The sequence below is a fragment of the Bos taurus genome, chromosome 12, assembly GCF_002263795.3.
Source record: "Bos taurus isolate L1 Dominette 01449 registration number 42190680 breed Hereford chromosome 12, ARS-UCD2.0, whole genome shotgun sequence".
Lineage (NCBI taxonomy): Eukaryota > Metazoa > Chordata > Mammalia > Artiodactyla > Bovidae > Bos > Bos taurus.
This window is the reverse complement of record NC_037339.1, coordinates 72,471,678-72,493,744: the sequence shown is the minus strand read 5'-3', so window position 1 is coordinate 72,493,744 and position 22,067 is coordinate 72,471,678. Positions and strand designations below refer to the sequence as shown.

At 43.3% G+C, this 22,067-nt stretch overlaps 1 protein-coding gene across 1 annotated transcript; it reads right to left on the bottom strand.

The window, feature by feature from the left end:
* On the bottom strand, nt 1–13,652 carry LOC132346710 (uncharacterized protein UU044-like). The gene is made up of 4 exons (XM_059892176.1): nt 13,045–13,652; nt 3,614–3,724; nt 3,025–3,145; nt 1–165 (listed from the first exon to the last, which is right to left on the bottom strand). The coding sequence occupies exons 1-4, from the start codon at nt 13,320–13,322 to the stop codon at nt 1–3; spliced, it is 675 nt and encodes a 224-aa protein (XP_059748159.1). The 5' UTR covers nt 13,323–13,652.
* Nucleotides 13,653–22,067: the final 8,415 nt, after the last annotated feature.

The following is a 22,067-nucleotide window of genomic DNA, read 5'->3' as shown; positions in this document are numbered from 1 at the left end:
CTAGCATGAAGGGTCAATGAATTCATGGTGAAGCTGGAGCTCCTCCACACGGGGGTTTTGGCTCACAGTGCCAGCCATTGGGGAAGTGGAAAACCCAGGGAAGGATGTGCTCTTGGGAGTTCTGGGCAGCTCCAGCCCAGATGCAGGGTCCCGGGTTCTGTTCCCCTGGAAGGGGAGAGGGGATGATCTTATCTTAGGAAAGCATTTATCACATGTGACCTGGTCAAATTAATTATTATTTGCTACTGCTGCTGCTAAGTTGCTTCAGTCATGTCCGACTCTGTGTGACCCCATAGATGGCTCCTCCGTCACTGGGATTCTCCAGGCAAGAACACTGGAGTGGGTTGCCATTTCCTTCTCCAATGCATGAAAGTGAAAAGTGAAAGTGAAGTTGCTCAGTTGTCCGACTCTTAGTGACCTCATGGACTGCAGCCTACCAGGCTCCTCAGTCCATGGGATTTTCCAGGCAAGAATACTGGAGTGGGGTGCCATTGTCTTCTCCGTATTATTTGCTGAGTACCTATAATGAACTCCTTATTGCAAAATTCAGACTTAAATTGAAGAAGGATGGGAAAACCACTAGACGATATAGGTACAACTTAAATCCCTTATGATTATACAGTGGAAGTAACAAATAGATTCAAGGGATTATATCTGATAGGCAAAGTGCCTGAAGAAATATGGACAGAGGTTTGTGACATTGTACAGCAGGCAGGGATCAAGACCATCCCCAAGAAAAAGAAATGCAAAAAGGAAAAATGGTTGTCTGAGGAGGCCTTACAAATAGCTGAGTAAAGAGGAGAAGCTAAAGTCAAAGGAGAAAAGGAAAGATATACCCATCTGAATGCAGAGTTCCAAAGAACAGCAAGGAGAGATAAGAAAGCCTTCCTTGTAAATCAAGGCAATGAAAGAGAGGAAAACAATAGAATGGCAAAGAATAGAGATTTCTTCAAGAAAATTAGAGATACCAAGAAAATTTCATGCAAAGAGGGACACAACAGAGGACAGAAACCATATGGACCTAAGAGAAGCAGGAGATATTAAGAAGAGGTGGAGAGAATACACAGAAGAACTATACAAAAAAGATCTTTATCAGCCAGATAATCATGATGGTGTGATCACTCACCTGTAGCCAGACATCCTGGAGTGCAAAGTAAAGTGAGCCTTAGGAAGCATCACCATGAACAAAGCTAGTGGAGGTGATGGAATTCCATTTGAGCTATTTCAAGTCCTAAGTGATGATTCTGTGAAAGTGCTGCACTCAATGTGCCAACAAATTTTGAAAACTCAACAGGGGCCATGGGACTGGAAAAGGTCAGCTTTCATTTCAATCCCAAAAAAGGCAATGCCAAAGAATGTTCAAACTACCGCACAATTGCATTCATCTTGCACTCTAGCAAAGTAATGCTCAAAATTCTCCAAGTGTGGCTTCAACAGTATGTGAATGGAGAATTTCCAGAAGTTCAAGCTGGATTTATAAAAGGCAGAGGAACCAGAGATCAAATTGCCAACATCCATCAGATCATAGAAAAAGCAATAGAATTCCAGAAAAACATCTTCCTCTGCTTTATTGACTATGCCAAATCCTTTGACTGTGTGGATTACAGCAAACTATGGAAAATGCTTAAAGAGATGAGAACACACCAGACCACCTTATCTGCCTCCTGAGAAATCAATATGTAGGTCAGGAAACAACAATTAGAACCAGACATGGAACAACAGGCTGCTTCCAAATTGGGAAAGGAGTTACGTCAAGGCTGTATGTTGTCACCCTGCTTATTTAATTTATATGCAGAGTACATCATGCAAAATGCCTGGCTGGATGAAGCACAAGCTGGAATCAAGATTGCCGGGAGAAATAGCAATAACTTCAGATATCCAGATGACACCACCCTTATGGCAGAAAGTGAAGAGGAACTGAAGAACCTCTTAATGAAAATGAAAGTGGAGAGTGAAAAAGCTGGCTTAAAACTCAACATTCAAAAAATGAAGATCATTGCATCTGGTCCCATCATTTCATGTCAAATAGATGGGGAAACAATGGAAACAGTGAGAGACTTTATTTTCTGGGGCTCCAAAACCACTGCAGATGGTGACTGCAGCCATGAAATTAAAAGACACATGCTTCTTGGAATAAAAACTATGAACCACCTAAACAGCATATTAAAAAACAGAGACATTGCTGACAAACATCTGACTAGTCAAAGCTATGGTTTTTCCAGTAGCCAAGTATGGATGTGAGAGTTGGACCATAAAGAAGGCTGAACACTGAAGAATTGATGCTTTTGAACCGTGGTTTTGAAGAAGACTCTTGAGAGTCCCTTGGACTGCAAGGAGATCCAACAAGTCAATCCTAAAGGACTCAATCCTGAATATTCACTGGAAGGACTAAAGCTGAAGCTCCAATACTTTGGCCACCTGACTCGAGGAACTGACTCATTGGAAAAGACCCTGATGCTGGGAAAGATTGAAGGTAGAAGGAGAAGGGGATGACAGAGGACGAGATGGTTGGATGGTATCACCTACTCGATGGACATGAGTTTGAGAAAGCTCCAGCAGTTGCTGATGGGCAGGGAAGCCTGACATGTTGCAGTCTCAAAGAGTTAGACATGCCTGAGCAACTGCACTGAACTGAGCACCTGTAAAATGTCTTATGTTACTGGGGCTCTGCCCCAAGTTTACTTCCTCCAAACCACATATTCCTTTAGGTTTTAGGGTATTCTCTTGATCTAGGATTAATTTTAGCATTTATATCATTTTCTGAGCACCAACGATGTCCTAACATGGTCTAAAATGTCTTTGCTTTTCAGTCTTTCCTCCCATGACACTATGTGTTAATTGGTTAAAAGACAAATAGCAATCTCCAGAAGACCAATTCTCTAGGTAAATGCCTGTTTATGCTGAGAATAAATACAACCACTGGCCTACAGGATGTTAAACCACTGGTCTCTCTCACCAGTCGCATCCATCTCAGTACTGGCCCAAGTACAATGAAAGCAATGCACTGTTTATAAAAGCCTTTACCTCAAAAAATATAAAAATTGAAGATAATAAACAGGATTTCCAGTAGCACTTTATGATTGCTTTCTTTAAAGAAGGCTTCTCTCCATTTTTCTCAGCTCTGTCAACTTCTTGCTTCCAGTACCTGTGATGAGCAAAAGCACAGTAAAGAACAGCACTGCCATAGGGAAAATGGGGGAGGGGCCAGGGTGGAAGATTAGCCTTCACTACAGGGCGCTCTGTGGCTGCCCCATAGATACTGGCTAACTGCTCACAGGGCTCCTGAAAGATGAGTGGTGTAGACTGAAGCACCAGAAAAATAGGCCTTGAGGCTTTGCTGGATTCACAGGTCATGAGCAGCTCAGAAGGGCAGACACTGTCCTCCAGGGACCCCACCTCTGGGGACAGAGCTTGGCCTCCAGGGCCTTGACCGCAGGCTCCCTTCACATCCACAGATGCACAGGGAACACGGGCTCCCCCAGCCTCCAAAGTGGGCTAAGCCTGGGGTCAGCCTGAGGGACTGAGCATGCAGAGTCAGGGGAGGAGTCTCAGAAGAACCCCCCAAGTGGAAATTCTCACTCTTCCTCCCCTTCTCCCTGCTGTCTGTGCTCACCCTTGCAGCTCTTCTCCAAGGTGCTGGGAGCAATCTTTTGGAAGCACTGAGTGTATCTCATTTTCTTTCAATCTCCATTTGTGACCAAATAGGAAAAAGGGGTTTATCCACCTGTTATAAATTAAGAGAAAAGGAGAGTGGTATATATTCAAATTATACAACTCTAATTAGAATCCTACATTTATGGGCTTTGTAAAAAGAAATAGTCTACACTGTAAATATATAGAAATATGGAAGAAAAAAAATTGGATATTTACACACACAGGTGACACGACCCTTATGGCAGAAAGTGAAGAGGAACTAAAAAGCCTCTTGATGAAAGTGAAAGAGGAGAGTGAAAAAGTTGGCTTAAAGCTCAATATTCAGAAAACGAAGATCATGGTATCTGGTCCCATCACTTCATGGGAAATAGATGGGGAAACAGTGGAAACAGTGTCAGACTTTATTTTTTTGGGCTCCAAAATCACTGCAGATGGTGACTGCAGCCATGAAATTAAGAGACACTTACTTCTTAGAAGGAAAGTTATGACCAGCCTAGAGAGCACATTGAAAAGCAGAGACATAACTTTGACAACAAAAGTCCATCTAGTCAAGGCTATGGTTTTTCCAGTGGTCATGTATGGATGTGAGAGTTGGACTGTGAAGAAAGCTGAGCACTGAAGAATTGATGCTCTTGAACTGTGGTGTTGGAGAAGACTCTTGAGAGTCCCTTGGACTGCAAGGAGATCCAACCAGTCCATTCTAAAGGAGATCAGCCCTGGGATTTCTTTGGAAGGAATGATGCTAAAGCTGAAACTCCAGTACTTTGGCCACCTCATGCGAAGTGTTGACTCTTTGGAAAAGACTCTGATGCTGGGAGGGATTGGGGGCAGGAGGAAAAGGGGATGACAGAGGATGAGATGGCTGGATGGCATCACCGACTTGATGGACGTGAGTTTGAGTGAACTCCGGAAGTTGGTCATGGACAGGGAGGCCTGGCGTGCTGCGATTCATGGGGTCACAAAGAGTTGGACACGACTGAGCAACTGAACGAAACTGAACTGTCTAGCTCTATATCCTGAAGGACCTTGGAAGCAATGACACACTAGTAGCAAAGAACACTCCAGACCCAGATCTCAAAGTTATTTTTTTTAACATACACAATAATTTTTTTTTTTTTTTGTGGTGAGAACTTTTAAGGTCAACTCTCAACAGCTTTCTAATATGCAATAAAGCACTATAACTGTGGTCACTCTATCAGACATTACATTCCCATGACTTACTTATTTTAGGGAAGTCTGTCCCTTTGGCCCCCTCCACCCAGATCCTGACTTATTAATATCTTTCTTCTCTAAAAGGAACCAAGGTTCCTTGAAGAAATGGCTGGTTCCAAGGTTGTGGCAGTGTGTTTTAGCACCTGATAATCACCTTTTTTAATTGCAATATAAACGCCTGACATTAAGCTTTGGAGACATACACCTCAAAGCTATCCATCTCCAATGAACATGAGTCAGTTATACAACCAGATAAAAAGCCAGGCCGCCCCACCCATGCAGTTCCCTTTTTCAGAAAGTGCTGGTTGACTTGATAACAGACCATCTCACTGACTGCTTGCTTCTCCCTTCCCGCACTTTAATTCCCGCTCTTATTTTTTAAATTCATCAATAGAGTGAACCTGCTAAATCCTAGCGCACCCCACCTTCAATCCCCAAAAGGCAGAACACCAGGTCCAAGCTCTTTCACTCACTAGTTTTCACAGTCTCTTTCTCTCTCTCTTTCTACCTAGGACCTCCTTATGTAGCTCCAGGCATGCCTTGTACTCTTCAGGTCATGTGAGTGATACACCTTGGCATTTGAAAATTCCCTGGTGGTTGTCACTGAGCTGTGTCTCACAATCCTAAGAACCACAAGGGCCAGTCCAACCGCAACACTGGCTCCAGAAGGGGAATGCCTGTGCGGGCTGCTGTAACTAGTACAGGCCAAGATGAGCAGAGCTCCAGGCATTCCCACCAACCGCATCACTATCTACAGGCTGAGACCAACAGGCAGAGAAAGTAGAAGATGGACCTGGGACAACTTATGCTAAAAAATAAGGAAGCACTCAAGGAATCATGAGGATGTGTAGGAGGACAGAGAAGCCAGCTTGAATGGCTCTTACTAAACAAATCTGGGATTCTTTAGGCATCAAAATAAATGGCAATGAATCACAATCTATTAAATAACAAAAGGATCCATCAATCCATACTGCTACATATACATGAGAGAAGGGAAAGCTCTTGTATTCAAGAATGCAAATAAACAGAATGAACATGGAGTTACAAAAGTATCAATGGAAGCTAAACCTAATGGTTGAAAGTTTGATGTGCAGCATGGTATTCATATAACCTCAAATTATCTTTCTCCAAATTACTTATTAACTATAAAATGAAATGGGCTTCCCTGGTGGCTCGGCTGGTAAAGAATCCACTTGCAATGTGGGATACCTGGGTTCTATCCCTAGGTTGGGAAGATGCCCTGGAGGAGGGAACAGCTACCCACTCTGTTATTCTGGCCTGAAGAATTCCATGGACTGTATAGTCCATGGGATCACAAAGAGCTGGACATGACTGAGCAACTTTAACTTCACTTCATAAAATGAAAAACAGTAACTGTATAGAGGATTCCTCCAAACCCTATTAAATTGACTATGTATTAGTTACATGTTAATAATATGTGGAAATAGCCCAAGGATTAACACTATTTTACTGGGTAAGGAAATTTCCAAAGCCAGACAATAATAACCCATGAGCAGAGACCATGTTTCTCTTATTTATTGCATTATTCCTAGTACAGTATGGGTACAGAGGAGATGTTTAAGAATTATTTTTTAAGTAAATGAATGTCTATGAACTATTAAAGAAGGAATAAGAGAGACTGAATTTCAGATTTTGCTAACCCTGGTAACTTGGCACTTCTAAAGAACTCCAGTCCAGGAATCTGAAGACTGGACCCAAGCACTGAGGACCCAGGACCTCAATTGTCCTCTACTCCAATTTTCCACTCCAGGTGAGTATCACCATGACCCTTAATATGTTGCTCTAAATTTCCTTCTAAAACAAAAGCATTTGTCTCTGTGCTTTAACCACTTAACAGATTTGAAACACCTGGGTCATTCATCCTACAGTTATTCCCTATAAGAAATACTCAGACAATTAGCAGCAGGACTTACTCTGAAAGACCCTCTTTAAAAGTCTGCTTGCAGATTTTTATAGTCAGTGTGGGCCACTGAAGACCAATTAGATGTCATTGGCATAGAAACTACAATTTGGGGAACTTAACGGTTAATTTGAATTTGTAATTTGATTCGTGCACCAGAGTTTTCTTTTGTTCAGACTGTTTATAGGCTTAATGAGCTAAATGTCATGCACATTTGTAAGAAATATCCTTCTTGGTCCCTTTTGGGAATGAGAGGCACTCCTTGGTCTTTATGAATGACAGGTTACTGTTTTGCCTTATTGCTTAACTTCATGTAGTGAAATAAAGCAGACAAAGCTTGAAGAACAACAACAACAACAACAAAAAGGTTTCCCTGCAGAGGAAAAGATGCTTAACATCACAAATCCTTGTGTGTGCTAAGTCGATTCATTCGTGTCCATCTCTGTGTGATGCTACAGACTGAAGCCTACCAGGCTCCTCTGTCCATGGGATTCTTCAGGCAAGAATACTGGAGTGGGTTTCCATGCTGTTCTCCAGGGGATCTTGCAGACCCCAGGGATCTAACCCATCTCTCTTATGTCTCCTGCATTGGCAGGCATGTTTTTTACTAGAGCCACCTGAATCCTTAGGGAAATGCAAATCAAAATCACAATCAGACACCACTTCACACATATTAGGAGGGGTGAAGAAGGAGGAAGAGGAGGGAGAGGTAGAAAGAGGAGGTGAAGGAAGGGAGGAGGGGGGACAAGGCAGGGAAGAGGAAGGAGGAAAGCAGAAGGGGGAAGACGAGCAAGAGAAGGAGGTTTGGCAAGGATATGGAGAAATTGGAACCCTTGCACACTGATGATGGGGGTGTAAAACACTGCAGTCACAAAAGACAAGCACTGTATGACTCCACTTTCATAAAGGTGCTGAGAGCAGTCAAATTCAGAAAGAAACAAAGTGACCCTGTGGTTGTCAGGGGCTGAGGGAAAGGGGAGTGGGAATTAGTGTTTGATGACATATTGATGCAGGATGAAAAGAGTTCTGGAAACTGGTTGCACAATAATGTGAATGTACTTAACAACACTGAACCAAATGCTTAAAAATAATTCAGATGGTAAATTTTATGTTAAGTGCACTTTATTACTATTTTTTAAAATTAAATGAGGAAAAATTTTACTCGATACACCTCAGGTGTGAAATCTTCCTGTGTTAAAGTCTAGATTGCAGCTTTCTGGTTGTAAGAATTTGAACTAGCCACATAAGCTCGCAGTATTGGCCTCTGACAAACAGGGGGAACATGTGGAGGTAACACTCCCCAAAGCTGCTGAGAAGGTCCTCTGAGAGGATCACTGGTGCTCTGAACAAAGTCCTGTCAGACAAAGGGAAGCTGTCACCCCCGACAGTGCTCTCTAGTAATCCCATGTGGTCCCCAGTAGAAAGCCTCTGATAACTTTGATAGATGAGGTTACAATAGCAGAGTCCAACAGGAAGAAGAAAGACTCCTCTCCTTTCTGGCAAGGGCTCAGCTAATGAAAAGCCATGGACACTTTTTTTGACAGTCCTCCCAACTTCCTTTTCCCTTATATAAAGATGCTCTTCATCCCTTGCCCTGTGGGGACTTGAACATGGCTCACTCTGGTTGTAGGTATGGAACCGTGATTCTCTGCTGATCCTGAATAAAGCCATCTTTGCTGCAGAAATATCTGATAGTCAAGGCAACAGAGGAAAGAGAGTCAACATGATCAGGGGACCCATGGACAACTCAGAAAGGCAAATTATCCACTTGACACATCTGAGTGGACACTAGCTAATACCTCTCAGGCTGACCAGATGCAGAACTATAAAGACCAAAGAGATCAAGCATAAACTATAGGCGATAAACTTGGATATGTTAGGCTTTTTATTTTGCCTTAAAGACATGGTAGTAAATTTGAATATACCTTTGGGATGTTCTACATCTTGCTTGGGGCTGTAGTTATTGTATTAAAATTACCAAAACTCATCAAAAGAAATGCTTAGGAAAGGGGAACAGATCAAGACCAGAGAAAGAGCCCTGGAGAGCTCACCCAGCCTCCATCAACAACATGTGGATTTTCTGACTGTTAATGAAGAACAACAAGATTCATACCAGTCGTATTCTGAAAATGGTGCCAAGAATCCTGGTTTGATATTAAACATTTCTATGCTTTCATGGTAGAGTTACTGAGGACCTAACAGGACCAGTCTGTCTAAACCATCTCAGCATTCAGCCAGTTCATGTCCCTCTCATGCCATCAGTTTCTCTGACAAGAATCTCTGGAGAGTCTGTCTTAACACCAGTGACAGTTTCCACGTCCACACTCCCTTGGCAAGGTGTCAGTTCACTGACTGTGACGTGCCCAGTGTTAGGGTAGTGAGGATGTAACCACTCCCTGAAGGGCCAAGTGCTTCTGGTCCAAGGCCCTGCCCCACCCTCATCTCTGGGGACAGGTCCTGCACTCACCCCCAACCTGCTGGCCTCTGGGACGAGGGTGGAGAGAAATGCAGAGCTCACCCCAGAGGCTGCAGTGAGGACATCAGGGACATCATCAGGGAGAATCTCGTCAGACTGGACATGGTTCATAAATTGTGCCACTGATTTCCAATAATGGGTAAAAAGAAGAATCATTCAATAAACCATGATGGGAAGAAGAGCTGTTTCAGAAAAAAGGAGGAGGACTATCTTATATCAAATACTAAAAGAAATTTTAGCTGCCTTTATTCTTATAAATGAAACAAAAATGCTGAAATAAAATGTTTACAGAGAGGTAGATGATGCTGGAATTTAAAATAGGTTAAAAAGAAACAGGAGAAACCAACATAAATAATGATAGCTCTAAAGTAAAGGACAAATGAAAATCTGGAAAAATATTATAAGCATTATTGAAAATTATTTCAAAATATAAATTCCTCAGAGAGAAAAAAATCTATTAATAGACAATTCAAATAAACACAAATAAATGGTCAATAGATGTAAATGTTTCAAAAAAAAGTCCCATCTATATAGATCAATAAATTCAAATTAAAATTGTTTCACATTTTTTTTTAACTTTAGACCTTGAAAAAATGTAATTCACATACTCAAAGTTGGCAATAAAATAGGCAAACTAAGAGCTACTATGAGGGCAAACTGGCAGTTCCCTAGCGGTCCAGATATTAAGACTCAGAGCTGTCACAGCCAAAAGCCTAGGTTCTTTACTAGTCAGAAACTTAGATTCCACATGCAGTGCAGTGTGGCAAAAAAATAGAAGAGGGCAAATTGATCTGAACATTGTGGAAAACAGTTCAACCTTTCACAAGTTATCGTATTCCTAGGACTTTAGAAAAAGGAAGATACACCAAAGTACATGTTCGTGGATATGCATATCATAATCAGCAATAAACTACATTAAACTTAAGTACAAGATTGCATAAATGACAATTAAATATCATGCTCTGAACATAACTTAATGTTATAAATAAATGTTAAACACAGAAAATTAAGAAGGAATCAAGATTCAAAACTAGTTTTATAGAAAAGATGCATGCATATGCACAGGTATACAAAAAGAGTTCTGGAGGAAAGACTAAGAAACAACCAAAATATCGGCAAATCTATATGGTAACAGAAAATAAATTCTACTTTCTTCTATAGCTTTAAATGTCTTACAGAAATAGAAAAATGTTTATCATTTTAAAAAATCCACAACAAATACCATTAGCTATAATGTCAACTTCTCTTAGACGCTAACTCTAAACTGTGTTGTGAAACACTAAAAAGCCAGTGAGGCCATTTGTATAAAATCAATAAGCTAGTTACTGGCATCACTTACAAGTTTAGAAAGCTGATGAAATTTGAGAAAAACAAAAAACAAAAACAAATACCCAATGAGAAGATGAAAACATGGTTTCTCTCTACAAGTTGGGTCTTGTCTCTGGGCAGCATTTTCTAGCTGGACTCATTTCCACTTCCCAGAATCAGCAAATGGGGGACACAAGGAAATCACGAGGGTACCTCAGACTTTACATACAAGATGGCAATCATGGTCAACAACCAACTTCACAAAGTCTGCTGCTGCTGCTAAGTCGCTTCAGTCGTGTCTGACTCTGTGCGATCCCATAGATGGCAGCCCACCAGGCCCCTCCGTCCATGGGATTTTCCAGGCAAGAGTATTGGAGTGGGGTGCCATTGCCTTCTCCTCACAAAGTCTAAACCCCTTTAAAAAAGTTAATAATGAAGTAACAATGCCAATGGGAGGAATAACTTAAAGCAGAAACCAGCCTCCACCTTCCATCAGAATCACCTGGAGCTTGTTTAACCCCATCCCCAGAGTTTCTAACTTTACAAAACTGGTCTAGAAGGAGCACGGGGGGGAATTTTATTTCTAACAAGCTCCCAGGTGACAAGGATGCTGCCGGTCTGAGAGCCAGACTCTGAGAACAGAGAACAGCTGAGAACAGCTATCCTAAAGCTTGATTATAGAATGTTTCACATGCATCATCTCCAACAGCAAGAACTTTAAGAACTTTGAGAAACTCCTGCCAACAAGACCAAAGGCGTGTTTGGAATTGCCTTCTCCCTGCATTTAAGAACAAGTGTCCACAAAGGCAGCTCAGTACAGCAGTTACATACAGGATAACACAGGCTGGGGAGACAGATGGCCTGGTTTGAGATCCAACTCCAACACTTACTAGCTGTGTGATATGGGCAATTTACTCAGCCTCTCTGCTTCAGTGCCTTCAGGTGTGAGGTAAGAGGTACTAGCTCTTTCCCCTCTGGCAGGAAAACTGGAAATAGGTGGCTACCCAAATCAATGAGGAGTCTTCACTTTCCCATTTCCACACATACATATACACATTTTGCAAATCTACAAATAGAACACGCCCGGAGAGTTGCCTGCCCTGCAGAAGTTAAGGAGACATGTGTCTATTTTGTTATTATTTACAGTAACCACCCCTACACTCCTACTTCTAGGCCTCTCTTGCCTTAAGGGCTGCCAAATGGCCAAGAGATGTAGCTACACACTGAACACACTACCATGAAGATAAGTACAGTGACTCCCATCCCATGAGGATCCCCTATATCTTCCCCTTAAAAAAGGAAATGTCAGAATGTATGGGAAATATGAATGGGTTAGGGTCTAGAAACAAAAAAAATCTAATTATCATCCAAGAGCAATTAAAACCCAAAGCTTCAGGCCCAGCTAGTTTGTAGTCCCGGTTACCAGAGGGAAAACTTTCTTACATCTCTCTGTGCTGTTTTTCATCTGTGTGTGTTTCCTCCCATCTCAGGGACCCCTGAGTGGTTTCAGGACCAAATGACTCCAAGGTAGAACCACCTGCATCAAGACCTTTCACCTCTTCTCCAAAGGCTAAAGGTCCGGTTAAGACCCCACAGCCTTCAGTGACCTTATCCCCCAAGTGGTCCTCAAAGGTGAAAGCAGAAATATTCACAACAGGGAAAAGGGCTGTGATCAAATGCACACTCTATTCCAAGATGTATATCCCAGGCAAAAGCAAAACATGTTCAAGAACAGGGTCCCCATTCATTAAACAAAAAGCAATAGTTTTTTTTACATACATGAAATTTGTCACAACTAGGTACCAGGACATGCAGTGTAAGCCACACAGGAAGAGAGAGAGGGAGGAAAAGAAAGACATGGTCATAGATACAGGGACAGACAGAGCCCAGTGCAGCTGGAACCCAGGTGTCACCTAAGTTACATGGGAAATGTAACTTCCAGTGGGGACATCACTGGAAGATGGCAAAGACATCTAATGGCAGGGTACTAATTAGATAAAGGAAGCTGTTCATAAACTGCTTGCTTGTTTGCACCCTTGTGGGGAAAGGGTGCAAATTAGTTTAGAACTGGAAATCCTGAGCTGTACTGGGGAAGCCCGCTAAAAATGGAATGTAGGGATCCAGTTCGTTCTCCGTTTGGGTGGCGACTCCCCCGGGGCAATCTGGGTTTTTAACCTCCCTGCCTCCTGCTCCCCGGGCTCCAGGGCCCTGGAGGATGCTGGAGCAGCGAGAGACCAGGCTAGGAAATCCTGCGCTCCGGATACCAGGTTTCTGCGTCCCGCTCCTAGGCCCAGGACTTCCCCTCACTCCTCACTCCTCAAGCCCAGGCACAGGCGGGGACCACAAGGCCGGACTGGGGAGGCTCCACCGGCTGCCTGGGCGCCCGCGGAAAATGCTCCCTCGCCTCGACTCTCCCCTTGGTCACTGAAAGGTGCCTGCGGCGGGCGGGTCACAGCTCAGACGGGGCGCTCACCTGAGAAACAAAAGGGAGCAGAAGTTCGAGTGCAGCAGCGGGTTGGGATTCACCTCCGGGTACACCAAGTGCATCTTGCTAGCGGCCACGGGCGAGGGCGCGGGGACCGGCGAGGGCATGGGGACCGGCGAGGGCTCCGGCGTGGGCTCCGGGGCCGGCGTGGACTGGGGCTCCGGCGTGGACTCCGGCGTGGGCTCCGAGGCTGGCGTGGACTCCGAGGCCGGCGTGGACTGGGGCGCGGGCGCCGCTTTGGCAGGGGAGTTGCTCGGAGTGCTCATGGTGGCGCCAACGGGGATGCTGGAGGCTCAACCACAGTGCCAGTCCGCTAGGCGGTATACCAGAACCACCATTCTGGAAATGGAGCGTCAGCTCTTGCCTGGTCCCAGCCTTCTGGACCACCCTCTAGGCGCCTCTGCCACCACCGCCTGGAGCCCTGAGTCGGGAGCGGTGTGGACAGCGGGACGAAAGGGTGGCCAGACAGGAGCCACACGCAGGTGCGCGGAGAGGATGCTGGCGCAGCTGATGCAGGCGGGTAGGACGGTGCTGCACTCGGAGTCCTGCACCAGGGCGCCAGCGTTCAGGCACCTGGCTGCAAACTCTGCCGAAGTGAGAGCTATGAACCCAGGCACCCACCCGAAGGTGGAGAAAGGAGGTACCAACTCTATCAGCCCGCATCTGCTCAGAAACGCCCATCAGCTGTGGAGAGACCCCAGGAGAGAGCTGGCCGAAGAGATAGCACCTCGCTTCTGGGCACTCTGCCCTCATCAGGACCACAACCCCGCCTGTGCTTTGCTTGTTTCAAAAGGCTCGGTGTTGACCCCGGGATGGGGCTGGGTAGTTGGAGACCCCCTGAAGCCCAGTGGGAGGGGCAGGCCTGAAACGGGGTGGGGCTGGGGTGGGGGCGAGGGCACCGGGAAGTCCTCCCTCTTACCTCTTGGCACCTTCCTTGCCCACGCACAGTGGGGCCTGCCGGGTGGCTCCTGGGGAGTTTCAGAACGTGGGGTTCAGCTGCCCTCCCCACTTCCCGCCCTGTCTCTCCCCAGCTTGCTTCCAGCTCTCGCGCACAGCATCTGATTTCTCGGTGCTAACCCCCGGCAGCTGCGGGGATCCTTCGGGGACCCCCATCCCAGCATGGGCACCGTCCCTTTCCTTCCTCCAGATAACCCGGGAAGGAGGGGCAGGGATGGGGAAGCCAGGACAGAGGTGGAGATGAAGGCGGCCGTGGCCCCTCTCCTCCCCTTCTCTCCACCCGTGCGAGGGCGGCAGACAAGGGCGCTGTGGGAAGTTCTCCAACTGTAATGGAGCAGGACCCTATGGAGCCTTCCTGGGATGGAGCACACCACCTCATGCCCTCTTCCTGCTTCCCTTTTGTAGAAAAGCTTTAGTCTCCCAGATCTCCTCTGAATTACAAGAGGTGGCTCAATAATTGATGACTGGGGCTTCCTTGGTGGTTCAGTGGTAAAGAATCTGCCTGCTAATGCAGAAGACACAGGTTGGATCCCTGGTCAGGGAAGATCTATATGCCTTGAAGTAACTAACCCTGGGGTCCACAACTTGAAACTATGCTCTAGAATCTGGGGGCAGCAACTATTGAACCACCTGCTACAGCTATTGAAACCTGCATGCCGTAGAGCCCATGCTCTACAACAAAAGAAGCCAGTGCAATGAGAAGTCTGCTTAACTGCAATCAAGAATAGCCGTCTGCTCGCTGCAATTAGAGAAAAGCCTGTGCAGCAGTGAAGACCCAGCATAGCCAAAAAGAAATAAAACTCTTTTTTAAAAAAGACTGAAAGAATGTGAACATGTAATTTAAAAACAAAATTAAACACTAGATAAGCCATGCAACAGTCACAGAATCCATAGTTCCTCACTGAAGGACATATTAATAGATAACAATATCAAATGTACATTCCTGAGTTATTCTGCAGATACTAAAACCCCCACCAGATGGAAGAAATTATCTGTATGATGGCCACAAGCAGGGAGCCCCCACACCAGCTAGAGCCTAAGGACTGATGATATAAAACCCTGTGACACCACCCTGTTACCTCACCATCAACCAAGCAGAAAATAATGCAACAGTTGATCACAAACACTGGACTTTCTCTTCACCTTGCCTTTTAAAATTATCCCCTGAAGTCCATCAGAGAGTTCTGGTCTTTATAGCATGAGCTGCCTGTACTCTTTGCTTAATCGTTTCAATAAACTTTTCTCTGCTTCAACTCCAACATTTTGGTTTGTTTGGCCTCACTTTACCTCAAGCACAGGAACTTGGGTTGGACAACACAACTGGTGCCTAAGCATTTGACTTCCACCAACAACAGGATTTAGCACAGATTATGTATGTAGAGCTGCAAGACCTAAGGAAAGGAAACAGAAGATTAGAAGAGCTTGAACGATTTTAGATGACTGAATGCTGTTATTGGAGATAGGCTTTTGGCATCTCACATGTTGATCTGTGCATGGGACCTCTATAAGCTTTTAGCTGCCCTCTTAGATTGGGAAAGGGGATTATGGGGAGAAAAAGACTGCTTTATGATTTCTTTAATCATGTGCTCAGGGCCTAGCAGAATAATAGTGGCATATGTTACAGAACACAGGTATGTGCATTTCTGGGGAACTTCCATCATTTTTAACTCTAACAATGCCCCATTCAAGAAGGTATTATTATCCCTATTTGACAAAAATGAGAAAGATGAGGTTTAAGGACAGCACTTCTCCAAAGTCATAGAATCAGTAAATGACGAATCCTCACTTGGACTCAAGTCCAAGTCTAGTGTGATCTGTCTCACTGGTGGATGGTTACTGTGTGGGGAAGGTGCCTAGAGTGCACTGTTTGAATGAATGAATGACAGTAGGGATGAAGGAACAAAATCTTGGACTCCCACTCAGAAGTCTAGTTATTTGTGTGGCCATCTTCCCAGCTTAGCAGTTTCCCTTCCCTTCCACCCTAAAAGAAGGAGATCAAAGTTTGTGGTGCTTATAATAGGGTCACTTTATTATGCTCATGTACCTTGGCTAAAATGGTATGATTAATTAAGGCTTTTGGCTTCATTGGGAAGATCCCCTGGAGTAGGAAATGGCAACCCCCTCCAGTATTCTTGCCTGAAGAATCCCATGGAGAGAGAAGAATTTTTGGCTACAGTCCATGGGTCGCAAAGAGTTGAATATGACTGAGCAACTTAGCAAGCACACAGGCAAGTTATAAACTGGTGTACAATAATGTGGTTACAGTTGACAATACTGAACTGTGTACATTGGGCTTTCTAAAAGAGTAGATCTTGGATCTTTTCACCATAAAAAAAGGAAAAAAATGGTTAATTTATGCATTGGGGGCCACACTGATTAATTTGATTGTGCTGAAAAGACTTGATGCTAGGAAAGATTAAAGGCAAAGGGAGCAAAGGGGGCAGTGGAAGATGAGATGGTTAGATAGCATCACTGACTCAATGGACATGAATTTGAGCAAACTCTAGTAGATAGTGCAGGATGGGGGAGCCTGGTGTGTTGTAGTCCATGGGGTCAAAAATTGTCAGACAGGACTCAGCAACTGAACAGGAACAATATGTGTATTAAGTCATCGGGGCTTCCCAGTTGGCACAGTGGTAAAGAATCTGCCTGCAGGAGACTCAGGAAACATTGGCTCAATCTCTGGGGAAGATTCCCTGGAGGAGAAAATGGCAACTCAGTCCAGTATTTTTGCCTGGAAAATCCCATAGACAGAGGAGCCTGGTGGACTACAGTCCATAGCGTCAAAAGAGTCAGACACGATTCAGCACACATGCACTGTCAAGTCATCAGGTTGTACATTTTAAACATAAACTATTATTGATTGTCAGTTATACCTCAATAAACCTGGAGAGGAAATAGCTTTTAAAGAAAGCGTTAATGTATTAAAAATTTTTAATATGGCAAAATATTGACAATTTTCTATTGATGGGCATGATAGGAGTTTATTATACGATTTTCTTAATATTTCATGCATGTTTGAAATTTTCTGTCACAAAAAAGAAAATGATTAGAGCTGAAAAATATAATTTTTCAATTACCTACCTTTCTAGTGTTAGCTCTTTCTCAGATAAGGCAATCTACAATGTATGTAACCAGACCTACCTGATTTATAGTTCTCTTTTACATTACCTACCTTTTCCAGCACTGTAAACACTCAGCTACTAGTTCTCCTTCAAAGATGAAAGAATTGCTTGCTGAGGTTGGAAATTTAGTGACTTCCATGTCAGACTGCTGCAGACTGTTCTCGTCAGTCCCCACAACTATCTCAGGATGATAACTGTGTGTGTGTGCTAAGTTGCTTCAGTCGTGTTCAACTCTTTGCAACCCTATGGACCATAGCTTGCCAGGCATCTCTGTCCATGGGATTCTCTAGGCAAGAAGACTTGAGAAGGTTGCCATTTCCTTCTCCAGGAGATCTTCCTGACCCAGGGATTGAATCTGCATCTTTTATATCTCCTGGATTGGCATGTGGCATTAGCACCACCCGGGAAGCTTAGTCATCTCCAAACTGCCAAATACACTCAGTCCCTTCAGTTTCTGCTGTCTTTATTTTTTTGAAACTTCTTAGCATTCTTTTATGAACAATAATGAATATAATATTTGTAAAACATACTGAAAATCAGTGTTGATTTGTACAAAGAAGGTTGGATATGAAGCCAGGGGACCAGAGCTCTAGATGCTTCACTTCTTACCTAAACTTTCTGACTAACCACTCAGGTCTACATAGGAAATTCCTACCTGCACTATGCCTATAAGGTTAATGGGAGCCTCACAATTTGTGAATGCACTTTGTAAAATCTAAAAAGACAACATACAAAAAGTTGTGTTTTTTTTTAATTCATTCAACAAATATTTGGTGAATGCTTTATAGGTGCATGACCACTAAGCCAGGCATAGAATGTACAAACATAGGGAAGATGTCATAACGTCTCTATATGTACTTGTTTCTCGATCTTAAACGGTTCAGTACTATAACTAAAAAGACATTAACAAGTGTTGAAGAGGATATGGAGAAACTAGAACCTTCTACACTGCTGGCAGAAAGTAAAATGGTACAGCTACAAAGTTTCCATATAAACCACCAATTCTACTCCTAGATATCTACCCAAGATAAATGAAATATATGTCCACATAAAAATGTACATACAAATGTCATAAAAGTAAACAATGAGTTGCGGGTGGAGCGAATCAATGGTACATCAACTGATAAAAGAAACATGGTATTATAGGTAGTGGGGTATTATCTGACATTTTATAAAATAGATAGACATACTGATGCAAGCTACAGCATGGGTAAACATTGAAAATATGCTGAGTTAATGCAGCCAGACATTGACTCAAGTGAGGATAATGAGACAGCATCTAAGGAGAGATTCAATCTTGCTGGACTTGATGATTCATTCCCAGATAAACTCCAGGGACACATGATGAAAATTGTAACTGTGTAAACTATAAATTATTAATGGTTCATAGCACCTCCATCAAATAGTCAAAGCATAAAGTGTTAAATCTGCAGGAACTATAAAATCAGTACTAAACTAGTTCAACTAAGATAGTGCTGGTCCTCAAGCATTTTTCTATCAAGACATACACGATAAAAGGCATTCACAATCTACATGCTCCAGTGAGTATTCACAGTTCTGAATATAATGACAATCTCTTTGTCACTGTACCTTCTAGTACCAAAGAATGTTCAAATTATTGCACAATTGCACTAATTTCACACAATAGCAAAGTAATGCTCAAAATTCTCCAAGCTAGACTTCAACAGTATGTTAATCGAGAACTTCCAGATGCTCAAGCTGGATTTAGAAAAGGCAGCGGAACCAGAGATCAAATTGCCAACACCCTTTGGATCATAGAAAAAGCAAGGGAATTCCAGAAAAACAGCTACTTATTATTCATTGACTATGCTAAAGCCTTTGACTGTGTGGATCACAACAAACTGGAAAATTCTGAAAGAGGTGGGAATACCAGCTCACCTTACCTGCTTCCTGAGAAACCTGTATGCAAGTCAAGAAGCAACAGTTAGAACAATGGACGGGTTCCAAATTGGGAAAGGATTACCTTAAGGCTGTATATTGTCACTCCGCTTATTTAACTTACATGCAGTGTACATCATGCGAAATTCTGGGCTGGATGAAGCATACCATGGAGTGAAAATTGCCAAGAGAAATATCAATAACTTCACATATGCAGATGATACCACCCTTATGGCAGAAAATGAAGAGGAACTGAGGAGCCTCTTGATGAAAGTGAAAGAGAAGAGTGAAAAAGCTGGCTTAAAAGTCAACATTCAGAAAACAAAGATCAGGGCATCTGGTGCCATCACTTCATGGCAAACAGATGGGGAAACAATGGAGACAGTGACAGAATTTATTTTCTTGGGCACCAAAATCACTGCAGATGGTGACTGCAGCCACAAATTTAAAAGATGCTTGCTCCTTGGAAGAAAAGTTATGATAAATCTATACAGCATATTAAAAAGCAGAGACATTATTTTGTCAACAAAAGTCCATTTAGTCAAATCTAAGATTTTTCCAGTAGTCGTGTATGGATGTGAAATTTGGACCATAAAGAAAGCTAAGCATCAAAGAATTGATGCTTTTGAACTGTGGTACTATGAAAGATTCTTGAGAGTCCCTTGGACTGCAAGGTGATCAAACCAGTCCATCCTAAAGGAAATCAGTCCTGAATATTCATTGGAAAGACTGATGCTGAAGCTGAAGTTCCAATACTTTGGACACCTGATGGGAAGAACTGATTCACTGGAAAAGACCCTGGTGCTGGAAAAGATTGAAGGCAGGAGGAAAAAGGGACAACAGAGAATGAGATTGTTGGATGGCATCACCAACTCAATGAACATGAGTTTGAGCAAACTCCAGGAGATGATGAAGGACAGGGAAGCCTGGCCTGCTGCAGTCCATGGGATCACAAAGAGTTGGACACAGTTGACTGACTGAATAACTTCTAGTAACATATCCTCCTCTCGAACCTCAGAAGTGGACACCCAAATTAAATCTAGCCAATCATAATATGCCATGTCTGTATCCAAAGGGTTTGGGACAGATATAATCTCGTATCTCTTATAACAGATATAACTCTATGCCAGGCCAACTGGCATTCTTCCTTGAGAATGTTTTGTTGCTGTTCTTGGTTGTTCTTGTTTGGCTGCACCAGGAAGATGGCTTACCAGGTGGCGCTAGTGGTGAAGAACCCTCCTGCTAATGCAGGAGACGTAAGAGACTTGACTTCCGTCCCTGGGTCAGGAAGATCCCCTGGAGTAGGGCATGGCAATCCACTCCAGTATTCTTGCCTGGAGAATTCCATAGACAGAGGAGTCTGGTGGGCTATGGTCCATAGGGTTGCAAAAAGTCAGACACAACTGAAGTGTCTTTGTAGGCATGCATGCACAGAAAGGGAAAAACTTGACTTTCTTTTCTGATGAGGGAGTTGTAAGGGTATGACCCATAACTGCTGGTGGCCACGTCTCCCATTTACACAGATGGGCTGGAAAGTACAAACAGATACTGAAAGGTCATGCAATCAACAACTATTTATTAAACACCTACTGTGTGTAAAGACTGAATCAGGAGTTAAAGACACATAAGTGAACAGGATGAGTGGTGTAGAGTCTTAGTGGCATCAAGTCTCTGGGGCTCCTGAGACTTAAAGGATCCCTCCTTGGATGGTGTGACCTGCTGGAGTAGAAGCTGTCACTTTCCAACTCAAGTCCTCTGACTCTTCTCCAGGACTAAAGAGTTCACTGCTTATCTGCAACTCTCTGCTGAAGGGTCTTTTGCCAGCTGCTGGAGCACAGTGGGGTCATATGCAAGATGAGGAAAAACCCCTGGATTCCAACCTCAATCAGTGATGGATGGGGAGTGGGTAGATAAATGCTCCTGTGCCCTTGCCTGTCAGTTGGAACAATTCTCTCCCTGGGTGACCCAGCAGGAAGGAGTCCAGTTGCCTGAGCATTTACTCACTTGTAACAGGACTTTATTGGCTTCCTTCCCTTCTATGTCTCACTTCTCCACTCCCTCCAAGTGTTTTTCTAGGATCACTTCCAAATTAAACTACTTCCACTCAGATCCTTGTGTCAGGGTCTGTTTCTGGGGAACCCAAACTAAGATACCTGCCGGAACCATCCTTCTAATTATTTAAAAAATATATTCACTCCTTGCACTCATAACAATCCTAACTAGTACTATGAATACTGGGTTGTCCAATACAGAAAGGAGGATTGTGAACAATTCAGATGCATCTGGCCTAAACTGAGGTGTGCTGTATGTATAAAATACATTATGCACTTCAAAGAGAAGAAAACCTTTTTCATCTTACTAGTGATTTTTTATACTGATTGCATGTTGAAACAATATTACTTTTGACATTACTTTTGGATATAAAAATATCTTACTAATATTACTTTCACTTGTTCATTTTAGATTTTAACATGACTACTACAAATTCTAAAATTACAGATGTTGGGAATTTCCTGGCAATACAGTAGTTAGGACTCCACACTCTTATTGCCAAGGGCCTGGATTCAAACCCTGGTCAGGGAACCAAGATCCCACAAGCCAAGCAGCATGGCCAAAAAATAGATAGATAAATAAGTAAAATTAAATTACAGAGGTGGCACATTTTATTTCTCTGGACACAAGATAGGTGGTAACTTTAGATAAGAGGCAAGTGGGAAAGGGAAGCTGGCCTCTGCCCCAAAGATGGTGGTTTTGGTCAGAAAGCCTGAGGTGCCACCTCTTCAAATAAGCTGGTCTGCAAAGTGAAAAAGTGAGTGTTAGTTGCTCATTTGTGTCCACCTCTTTGCAACCTCATGGACTGTAGCCCACCAGACTCCTTTATCCATGGAATTCTGGTCCAAAAGTGTACATTTAACTCCATGTCATGTGTCCACATAAAGTTCAGAATCAAAGTTTGTAGTATAACTTGTTTGTATCCCAAGATTCATTCTCCCCAAATTGAGAACAAATTCTAGACCAAAAATTTCCAGC

What these genes read in the sequence shown, in the direction of transcription:
- LOC132346710 (XM_059892176.1), bottom strand. Translation starts at nt 13,322, where the DNA reads ATGAGCACTCCGAGCAACTCCCCTGCCAAAGCGGCGCCCGCGCCCCAG. An exon ending in TGCTCCCTTTTGTTTCTCAG is followed by an intron (nt 3,725 to 13,044) that starts GTGAGCGCCCCG and finishes AATTTATAACAG; the next exon opens with GTGGATAAACCCCTTTTTCC. An exon ending in CTTGGAGAAGAGCTGCAAGG is followed by an intron (nt 3,146 to 3,613) that starts GTGAGCACAGAC and finishes TGCTCATCACAG; the next exon opens with GTACTGGAAGCAAGAAGTTG.